The 11,338-nt window shown below is 38.9% G+C and overlaps 1 protein-coding gene across 1 annotated transcript in view; it reads left to right on the top strand.

Moving 5' to 3' along the window:
* The first annotated feature begins 937 nt into the window (after positions 1 to 937).
* LOC133329196 (histone-lysine N-methyltransferase, H3 lysine-79 specific) overlaps positions 938 to 11,338 on the top strand; it is a 33,824-nt gene continuing 23,423 nt past the window's right edge. The window contains 9 exon segments of the mRNA XM_061537689.1: positions 938 to 1,216; positions 2,856 to 3,439; positions 3,623 to 3,798; positions 6,277 to 7,969; positions 8,114 to 8,273; positions 8,276 to 8,371; positions 8,373 to 8,520; positions 8,557 to 9,474; positions 9,532 to 10,752. Coding sequence (XP_061393673.1) covers positions 938 to 1,216; positions 2,856 to 3,439; positions 3,623 to 3,798; positions 6,277 to 7,969; positions 8,114 to 8,273; positions 8,276 to 8,371; positions 8,373 to 8,520; positions 8,557 to 9,474; positions 9,532 to 10,752 — 5,275 coding nt within the window.

Below are 11,338 nucleotides of genomic sequence, written 5' to 3'. Positions count from 1 at the left end.
AGATTTATTACGCAACAATTAATCTCTACAAAATTGCAATTATAACGTAGATGTTACAAAAATAATTCACATAACGCTTGTTCGCAGAAAAAAAGAAACGGAAGACATTAGAAGAAAATATAACAAACAAACAAAATCAACCCTGATAAACATAACCCTACTTTCTCCTGCCATCATTACGTAAAACTGATACAAATCATATTATTTTTTGTAAATTATTTTAAATTCTACTTCCACCACCACACCATTATTCATTTTATATAACGAAAAAACTATTATATAAATATATTTTGTGTTATATATTTCGTTATATTTTATTTTGCTAAACATTTGCCGTCGTCGTTGTCAACAAATGCAATAATAAATAATATAAAAAATAAACATTTCTCATATATATATATTGTGTTAAAATTCATTATAAATAATATTAGTATTATAACAATATTAATAATAAATAATAATAACAACAAAACAAAAAACGTAACAAAAAACTGCCTTTAACAACCCCAAAAACAAAACAACAAGCAACAAAATATCGAATCGCTAAGAAAAAGAAAAAAAACCAACAAAATAAGATCCTCAACTCTACTACAAAAATATAAAAAGATATACCCACCGATAATCTGGCGTCATACTCTTTTAACTTAACTGGAACGCTCTAATCTAAACAATTATTATCAATAATAACAAACAACAACATTAACAGCTGATTTGAAAAGGAAGCAGAAGAAGAAAAAAAGCCACTCACACACAGCCAAAACACCAAAGGATATTTTTTCCTAACAACGAACAAGCAGAAAAAGAAGAAGAGAACAACCCAGCCCATTAACCTATCATCTTTCGTTTTTAATTTGTTGTGTTTCTGAAGCGATCAACAACAAATCATCATCCAAAATTTCTTTGATCACACCCCACCCCACCTCCGTTACAGTAAGATATGGCAACACCTCAAGTCAAAGACTTGGTGTTGCGCTCGCCAGCTGGTTCATCTGAGGTCATAACATTCACCTGGCCACTGCAAGTCGGTACCGGTTCAGATCGTCATGACAATGGCATCGATATTATTGACACAATTAAATTTGTTTGCGATGAACTGCCCAGCATCTCGTCGGCATTCGAGGAGATTAATCTTAATCATATAGACACTGCCTGTTATAAGACTATGACAAATCTTGTCGATCGTTTTAATAAAGCTGTTGACAGTATTGTTGCATTGGTAAGTACCAAAGATCTTTACATTTAAAAATATATATTTTATAACTTTTTTTTATAAAAAAAGGATAGTCCAAAAAACGTGATGAAAAGTGCAATCAAATTTTATTTTACAGAATGCAAGAGATTATTATTTTGTAATAGGTTTTTATAAGAATTCTTTACCATTTGCCACACGTCATAGTTGAAGGTTTGCTAAACGCAAATTGACAAACGCACTAATTGAAGGATCAGTGTAAATGACATTTAAATAGCGTTTGCTATACGCCGCAATTAAAGGTACCAGCACTGTTGTCACGTAAATTGACACCACTCAGCCAAATTATTTTTTGCTAGGGAGATTTTGATACCCAATGCGAACAAAAAATATCAAATTGCAACCAATTCGATTGAAAAGCTTTACATTGTACTGGATTACATACGGTCTGTTCCCGTACTGCAAGAATCTACTATATTTTACTATTTTCTTCGATAACATAAAGGAAATTTCGTTATCGTAGTAAAAAGTAGTAGATTCTTGCAGTACGGGAACAGACCAATATATGTCAACTAATAGTACTTTTACATATAACCGGATTTCGTTAAACCAGTGGGTTTCAAATGTCAAAATTTTTTACCCACATTGAAGGCTCGTAGACAAAGTCGTCTACTTAATTGGTGGTGGCGCTGTTAATACTCGACCATCGGGAGGCGGGCCAACAACTTAAAACCAAAAAAAGTCAAATTTTGCATATACTATGTCAAATAAATCCTCATAAAGTAGGTTAACACGGAAAAAATTTCTAATGTAAATGTAAATGGAGATGCCGTTTTATTGGGGACTACCCAAAAATGACGAATATTGATATTTTTGGTAGGCAAATTTTGGTCAATTTGCCCAAAATACTGAATATTGGAATGTACCTATTCAGTATTTTGGGCAAATACTGAATATTGGAATGGGTTTTATCAAATCTTTTTCAGCGATGGTGGGGTCGTTTTGCAGATGTCTTTTTACGATACTGATTGCGTAGAGGTCTCACACCCTAAAAACCCCACTTCAGTTCTTTACAAAATTCCTTAAAAAAAATTTTAAAAAGAACCACCCGGAAATTTTCTTGAAGCAAATTACACTTCATTCCTTCTTTTCACACAGAAGGAAAATTGGTTGAGTATTCTCGCTCCATTTTTCGATCTGCATCATCCCCAGGGGTGGGGTTTATTAGAGTCACATTCGACCGATATTTTTTTTTCTGTAACAAACGTCATAGAAGTACTAGCAATATATGTGCAAAATTTTCAAATCTCTATCTTAAATATACTAATGTAAATGTCCCGATTTCAATAATATTCCGCTTCAATTATTTCCAATTTTAAAGTGACCTGTAATGATGCCTATGGTCAGTTTCAGGTCTTTCTTACCAAGGGAAATCAATAATTTGGCTCTACACCTTAAAATTGCCTTGTTTGGACAATCCTTTTTCTTTTGCCTATATGTACCTTGCATTGAGTGAGATATTATTATCAGTAACCTTTCCATTGTTCTTTTTTAATTTTGTTAGGTTAGATTCCTAAAAACTTGTTTGGACAATCCTTTTTTATGTCTCTGTCTAACCCTTTCTAATTTTGCTAACCCTCTTTTCTTGCATTTCATTTTTTTTTAGGAAAAAGGAACCTCACTGCCCGCCGAGCGTCTTAATAAATTCGCTCATCCCAGTCTGTTAAGACATATATTACAATTAGTTTACAATTTCGCCGTACTCGATCCGGATAAGTTGAACAATTATGAACCCTTTTCACCGGAGGTCTACGGCGAAACCTCCTACGAATTGGTTCTGCAAATGATAAAACATGTTAATGTTACCAATGATGATACGTTTATAGATTTGGGTTCCGGCGTGGGACAAGTTGTTCTACAAATGGCCGGTTCCTTTCCCCTAAAATCTTGCATTGGTATCGAAAAAGCCGATACACCCGCCCGTTATGCCGAACGTATGGATATGTTCTTTCGCCAATTTATGGCATGGTTTGGTAAACGTTTCTGCGAATATAAATTGCTAAAGGGCGATTTTCTTGTCGATGAACATCGCGAAAAGATAACCAGTTCGTCGTTGGTGTTTGTAAATAATTTTGCATTCGGACCGAATGTTGATCATCAGCTGAAGGAGAGATTTGCCGATTTGAGAGATGGTGCGCGAATTGTTTCATCGAAATCATTTTGTCCCTTGAATTTTCGTATAACCGATAGGTAAGTTGGGAACAACCAAGCAAAGGTCAATACAATACAAATTATGTAATGGACTCTTTTTATTGGTAAAAGTAAATCGATTATAAAATTGAATCTGCAATTTGTATTGTCCTGATTTTTTGTTGTGGTATTTTTTGTTTTCCTTTGAATTAATCAAATGTCTGTTTCGGTTCTTTTTTGCAGAAATCTCAGCGATATTGGCACAATAATGCATGTCAGCGAAATACCTCCCCTTAAGGGCTCCGTATCATGGACCTGCAAACCGGTTTCCTATTATCTCCATGTCATCGATCGTACAATATTAGAGCGTTATTTTCAACGGCTCAAAACTCAAAAAGGTGCTGAAAACGATCACGTGGGTAAGTTTGTGCGACGGGGCCATTGTCTTCTAAGGCCATCCACATCATGGGCTTGGAACATCGGTTTCCTATCATCATCAATCTTCAAAAAAAAAAAAAAACCCAAAACATATTGTGCTTCAATAACTAGGACAAATGAAACAAAAATAAACAATTAAAACCAGGCTAAAAACCGTACCTCTCTCATGCTGAAAATGCTGAAACACATCACCCCACAGACAGTGTATATTGCGTTCTGCGTTATATCCAACGATTGTGAATTATTTGTGCTAATTTTCGTTTCTACAAAAAAATTACTCTCCTCTAAATTCATATCCGCAAACAAAAATCATTTCGAAATTAGTTCATTTGTTTTAAATTGGATATTCACCTGTTTTCCTTTCATAATTTTTTTTTTTTGTTCATCTCTGTTTTTTTAGTTTGTTTTTCGAAACATATGCTTGTTTTCATATCGAAAAGAAATTGAATTTTTGTGTATCGATTTTCAATATAATTTTCGAAATCAAAACTAGTTTTTGTTTTGACTGAAGTATTCCATGTCAAATAATTGCGAATGAATGATTCGCCTATATTGTCTTAGTCGTTTTTTTTTACTAACTTGTTCGAAATAATTACAAATTTTTATTATATACATACCTATTTACGATTTTTGAAGGGTGTAGGGCTAATATACAAGTCTCAGGTGTTACCTTTTCGGAGGATTATGGTATGTTTCAGGTGGCTAGACCTTCAAATGTTGCAAAAATCCTTTGGAATTTTATACCGGGTACTTGATATATGTCCTTCGCCTTTATTATGTAATCTATATCCAAAGATGTATGTCACTTTGTTGTAATATGTAAATCCTATCCTTCTTTTGCATTAATAATCCTGGCGATAACTTCCCACGTATTTATTATAAATCCGCTAAAAATATTTAAATTGACTAGGCGCACTTTTTTAATACATCGATAGTCTTTGAAAAAAAAATCTTCCAGAAGAAAGAATGCAAATGTCTTTTTACTATACTTGAAGGCTCTGGTTGCGTAGAGATCTCAGACCCTAAAAAATCGCCACTTCAGTTCTTTACAAAATCCACGGCTCGGTTCCATCAAAGTCCACATCTCAGTGTCAAAAAAATCCACTTTTAGTCCTTGAAAATTTTAAAAAGAACCAAACGGTATAATTTCCTGTAAAACAACGCTTTAGTCCTAAAAATTTATTTTTAAATCGAAGCTTCTGTCCTTGCCTTTCCTTCAGTCCTTTCCAAGCTGGTTGCTATTCATCAGAGGACAGCATCTTCTTCCGCGATGGTGGTGTCGCATTCCAGAAGTCTTTTTACTATACATGAAGGCTATGGTTGTGTAGAGATCTCAGACCCTGAAAAATCCCCATTTCAGTTCTTTACAAAATGCACGGTTCGGTCCCATCAAAGTCCATATATCAGTATCAAAAAATCCACTCTTTAGATTTTGAAAAATTTAAAAAGAACCACCCGGAAATTTTTGGAAAAATCTACGCTTCAGTCCTTCAATATTTTTTTTTAAATCGAAGCTTCGGCCCTTGCCTTTCCTTCAGTCCTTTGGAAACTATTCATCAAAAAGAATCTATCAAAATCATCACATCTCAGTGTCAAAAAATCCTCTCTTTAGTCCTTGAAAATTTTAAAAATAACCACCCGGAGATTTTTTTGAAAAAAAAACTAAGCTTTAGTCCATTATTTTTTTTTAATCGGAGCTTCGATTCATCAGAGGACAGAAGGCTCTTGTTGAGTATAGATCTCTTGCTTCATTTTTCCATTTATATTTAGGCTTTTCAGATGCTTATTTACGAGCTCCTCACCTACCTTGTTTGTTGTTGTAGTAGCAGCCCTCGTTTCGGACCATATACCCCTCTGTCGTGGAAACGCGATAGTGCCATGCATGATGTCTTCAAGTGCAAAGGGCTATGGATTTGAAAAGAAATAGTCCGTGATACTTTTGGCGGTGTCAATTCCGACTCGACGATCTTGGGATCATAGACACACAGTCAATTCCTCTGAAAGGCTCCCTCAAAACCGCCGCCTATCATACTCAATGACTTTCCTTATCGAAAACCTGTAGACTCATCCGATAGCATTCAGATATTATCCCGTAGGCGGACAAAAAATGTTTTTTATCGGATCCAATGCAATGGATGTTACAATGTATTTTTTCACCAGTTAATATACCTGGAACTGTATTGTATCGATTCTCTGTGAGTAGGTGTGAATAGTGGAACCCCATAAAACGTCTTTGTAAAATACAATTATTTAATTATCATAAATAAAATTTCAAAAAAAATATATATAAACTTTAAGAAATCTAGCCAATAATCCACTAAATTCCCAATTCAATGAAAACAAAAATCCCAAATTACATTTATTTCCATATGTGACATATATACAAACCCCTCGACCATACTAATTCCAAACATTTTTCTTTCTTTTTTTTTGTATTTTTTTCTCCATTTCCATTGTAGGCGGTTCAACACGTACCACTCGAGATCGTGCCAAACGTGAAGCCAATAATCAGGCAAATTCACAAAATTCCAATTCATCGCTAACAGCTCGTACCAATTCTCCTGCTGCCCATGCCAAAGATACAAGCAATAGTAGTTCGAACAACAACAACAATAATTCCACCAACAATACTAGTAGCAACACAACGACAACAACTAGTAGTACAACAAAAACAAGACAACAGCAGCAACAACAACAGCAGCAGCAACAACAACGTGCAGCTGAAATGGAAACATCAACGGAAAGTGATGGTGAGGCTGCATCAACAACAAATGGTGGCAACAGCAATGGTAGTGGTGGACCTGTCACCCGTAAAACTTGGTCCGATTGGGCCAGTTCAAAGGGTAAAAGTTCCCAGTCGGATGAGGAGGAGAATAATAATCAAACTACCACAACATCTTCCACGCGCACTGTGCGCACAACAACACAAAAGAAACGTAAGAAATTAACGCGCAAAGCGGCAATTGCTAGCAAAAGTGCGGCAGCAGCGGCTCAACGCGAAGCTGCGGCCAAGGAGAGGGCGGAAGCTGCAGCAGCTGCCGCTAAAGACAACTCCTCAAATCAGGATGGTAGTAGTAGTGCTAAAGGCGGAGGAGCAGCTAGTGCAGGTGGAACATCTACAGTCGGTCGTAAGGGCCGACTAAAGAAGGGCGCCGTACGTGGCAAACGTTGTGCCAATATTGCAGGTTTGGAAATTTTGCACAAGCAAACCCTACTCTCCACTTCCATCGAGGCGATGAGCAAGAAGTTACCCCCGGCCCCTGGTTGTGTTGATCAACAGCTGACCTCATTGTTGACCGAAAATATGGCTCATCGTGAATTGGATATACCAACCCAACCGAATGACACCCCATATGCATTACAAATATTGCTGGATGTTTTCCGTTCCCAATATATGGCCATGATTGAACAAATGAAATCGAAATCATTTGTCCCCAACATCAAGAGGCAAATACAATTGGAACAGGAACGCAAGCAGCGCATTAAGAATCGTGCCTCCCAACTGGACAAACAAATAAAGGTGCTAATCGATGACAGTGTGGCCTTGTTGAAAGTTCGCATGAATGAATTGGGCATTAATGTCTCGTCGCCCAATGACTTGATTGCCAAGGCGAAGGAGATAGTGGGACGCCACAAGGAACTGCAGGGCGTGGCCAAGAAAATACAAAGTCAGGTTACGGCCTGCGAAATGGAACAACGCCGCCTGCTGAAGAAACATTTACAACACCTGCCGGAATACCAAATGCTCTATGGAGCCAATGGCAAGACGAAACTACATGACGTGCCGGGCGGCGGTGAATTGTCAGAGGCCGCAGCCCATGAATTGGTGTTGAAAGAAATAGCCAACACCTTGGCTCAGCGCAAGAAATTGGTTGCCCAAGTATCTAGTATTGAAAAGGAGGCGAAGAGTTTGGAAAAAGCTGCCGAAGAACGACGAGCCACGGCTGCTCTTCTGGCCCAGGGAACAAATATCATTGTAGCCAATAATAATTCCAGTAGCAACAGTAGTAGAGCTTCTTCTTCGTCCATGGCAATGGATATTTCGGCATCTTGCAATCAACCCTTGCAATTGACCACACATAATCATGTAAATACCACAACGATATCCATTAATCATGTCGCACAAACATCTTCCTCATCATCCTCCTCGTCATTGTCGTCTGTGGCGGGAGCTGTGGGATCAGCTGTACCAACTGCTGCTGTTGCTTCTACCACCAACACCAACTCCACCTCTACCTCTTTAGTGCCAAATAATGCTGCTATCATACAACCGTCTATAACTGTTACCAAAACAACCACCGGTAAATCGGGTAGAAAAGCCCGTGATCATCGATCGCGATCTCAAGAATGGCCGGATGTGCCAGATGTGGGTAAAATTGAGGAGAGTAATCCGGAAGTGTTGGCCCAAAAGATATTGGAAACGGGCCGGAAAATAGAGGCTGGCAAATTGGCCAAACAGCAGCAGCAACAACAACAGCAAATGCAGCAACATCATCAGCAGCAACAACAACCTTTGGCTCTCAATAATCATCACCACCACTATCAAATGCAGCAGCAGCAACACCTGCATCATTCTAATATTCACCAACAGCAGCATCAACATCAACATCCCCACCACCATCCGGAGGATAAACCTTATCGTAAGAAACACGAACGTTCGGCAAGTAACGAGCATTTACCCAGTCTGGGTTATGGTGCGCCCGGTGCAGCTCAATATCCAACACAACATCCAGATGCAGCCACGCTCATGCCTGCACCCAAGCAGCGATCTTCGGCGGGAGAACATCCCATAAATTTGAACAATGGTAATAACAACCCCATGCGTTCTATGAATGGACCCAGCAGTACCAGCATTCTGCCGAAATGTGATATGCCTGGTATGCGTAAAAACCATGCATCGTCGTCATCCTCCTCCTCCGCAGCAAATGCTTCGGCAGTGGTCAGCATTCAGGAATCACCAAAAGTAGCGAATTTCGAAGATCGCCTTAAGAGTATAATAACATCGGCCCTTAATGAAGATCAGGAACAACGCAAAGCTCAACAGGTAGTGAATCAAGTACAAGTGGATATAACACCCATACAACCATCGACAGTGGCGGCTGCTAAACGACAAAAACATGCGTCGGCTCCCCCACCACCACCACCTTCGCAAAGCAATCACAACTCGTTGAGTAATATTATCAATGTGGCTACGCATAGCATGACCCACCTGAATGCAACCACCACAATATCACCCATAAATACAGCATTGCCACCACCACAAGCTGGAGCCCATAATAAATATGCTCCTGGTGGCGTAGGATCAGCATCCAAGGCCATGTTGCATCCTTTAAATACCACGTCTTCCGCAGTCATGAACTCTGCAACATCAAAAGGAGCGTCATCATCCTCCAAATATCCTCCCCACAGTGGTCATCCGAATCATGTTGGCCCACCACCACATTTGAATAGCAGCGGCGGCAGCAGTGCGAATAATCATCCCTATGGACATCCTGCTGAACATAATAATATGATAAGGAGACGAAGTTCGATTAGTGCTGCCAGTTATGAACAGTATATGGCCCAGCAACAACAACAGCAGCAGCAACATCATCATTTGCATCAAAATCTGCATCACCACCACCATCATCAGCAGCAACAGCAGGCGCTACAACAACAACAGCAGCAACAGCAACAGCCATTAATGTTGAATGCAAATAGCCACAACAACATGGCATTGGAATTCAAACAACCACCCTTGGAAAATCATTTGTCACATCAACAGCGTTCCAGCAGCCGGGAAATGTTAATCGATGAACCACCCGTACGGTCCAGTTCAGCCAATTCTGATTCGGCATTATCATATTACCCACCCACCCGGGATCGTTTAATGTCCATGGAAAGAAGTAATAGTCGAGAATCTGCTGGACAAAATCATGGCCAGCCGACACAGCAGCCACCAAGCCGGCCAAGTTCGAATTCATCTCAGCCCGATTATACCCAGGTGTCACCGGCAAAAATGGCCCTAAGAAGACACCTGTCACAGGAGAAATTAAATCAACATATGCCACCGGGATCGTCGGGTGGTATGGCTTCCAAGACCATTGGCGATCTGGTAAATGGTGAAATTGAAAGGACATTGGAAATTACCCATCAATCGATTATTAATGCGGCCGTTAATATGTCCACCGTGGGAAATGCTTCGGGTGAACGTAATCCCTATCTATTGGAGCGTAGTATTTATGGTAGTGCTCATGATTTGCACCGTGAAAGGGATCGTTCCAATGAAAGAGAAAGAGAGCGAGAGAGAGAAAGGGAACGGGAACGTGAACGAGAAAGAGAGCGGGAACGCATGATTATTAATAATTGTGCCCAAAGGCCGGAACGTGTTCATGTTAAACATATGGATGAAGCCGGTTCTGCACCTCAACAACAACAACCTCCCAATCCTGCAACAGGTTATGCTGAAATATCTTCACGAAATTCCGTAGAACCCAAATCGGCCTATACCCATAATTTAGCCACATTGGCCAATGTTGCATATCAACACAAGACAATGGTTGGAACGAATAACGCAAATGCAACCAGTGGTCCAGCACCTGTCAATTCCTCTTCTACGTCGTCAGCCTCGTCGACATCATCGACCTCTAGACATTATAACAATCGTGAAAGAGATACCTCCTCGTATCATTCAGCAAATGCCAAAATGCCCACAAATATGGTAAATTCTTCAGTGGGGGCACCATCGTCTACAGCCAACAATAATCGGGATTATCAACCGGTAGCATTGCCCCGTGCCGAAATGAAACCGTGTATTGAAGCATATTTTCAGGATGAACAACAGCATCAGCAGCAACAACAACATCATTCGTCATCATCGCATTCACACAAGTCGAACAAAGATAAACATTCGAATCGCGGCAATCGTATGAATGGCACCAATCCTCCGCTGGAAGGTAAGTCTAGAATTTAAAGGGCAGTCTTAACAGAATTCGATTTTATAGGTATAGTCTTTATAGGGCTATGATCAGGGATGGTCCGTATGACGAATTTTTAGGTTTTCGACTGTCAAAAAGGTGTAAACGTCGAAAACGTCATATACCTGTATAAAATGTAGTAAATGTAGAAAACGTCATTTATTCGAATATTATTACCATATAAAGTTATTTTCAAAAATGCATATTATTTTTACATATATTTGTCTGTTCCTTACTAGAACTAATACAAAATTCTAAACTTTTTGGAGAATTTCTTTTTTGAAATTTTATATGGATTTCAGTAAAGCATACGTAATTTCCAAATTCATTAATGGAAATAGGCATTTTGTCAAAAACTTAATGGTTTTGGGTGGGTTTCCGAGTTTCTGACTATGTAATATACGTAAAATGTATGTCATGTAAATTTCTGACCTCTCTGGCTATGATGGTTTAATGTTAGACTTTTGTAGGTGAAAACCTCTTCTAATGGCCTATAGGAGATGGAAGGCCAATCCAAAGTCTGCTATTTAAAGAAGCCAATTTATTGATCTTCTAGATATAGAAG

This window comes from Musca vetustissima, unplaced genomic scaffold (assembly GCF_032173495.1).
Source record: "Musca vetustissima isolate MV318-11 ecotype Yass unplaced genomic scaffold, APGP_CSIRO_Mvet_v1 utg61680, whole genome shotgun sequence".
NCBI lineage: Eukaryota > Metazoa > Arthropoda > Insecta > Diptera > Muscidae > Musca > Musca vetustissima.
The sequence above is the reverse complement of the archived record's forward strand: the minus strand, read 5'-3'. Positions and strand labels throughout refer to the sequence as shown.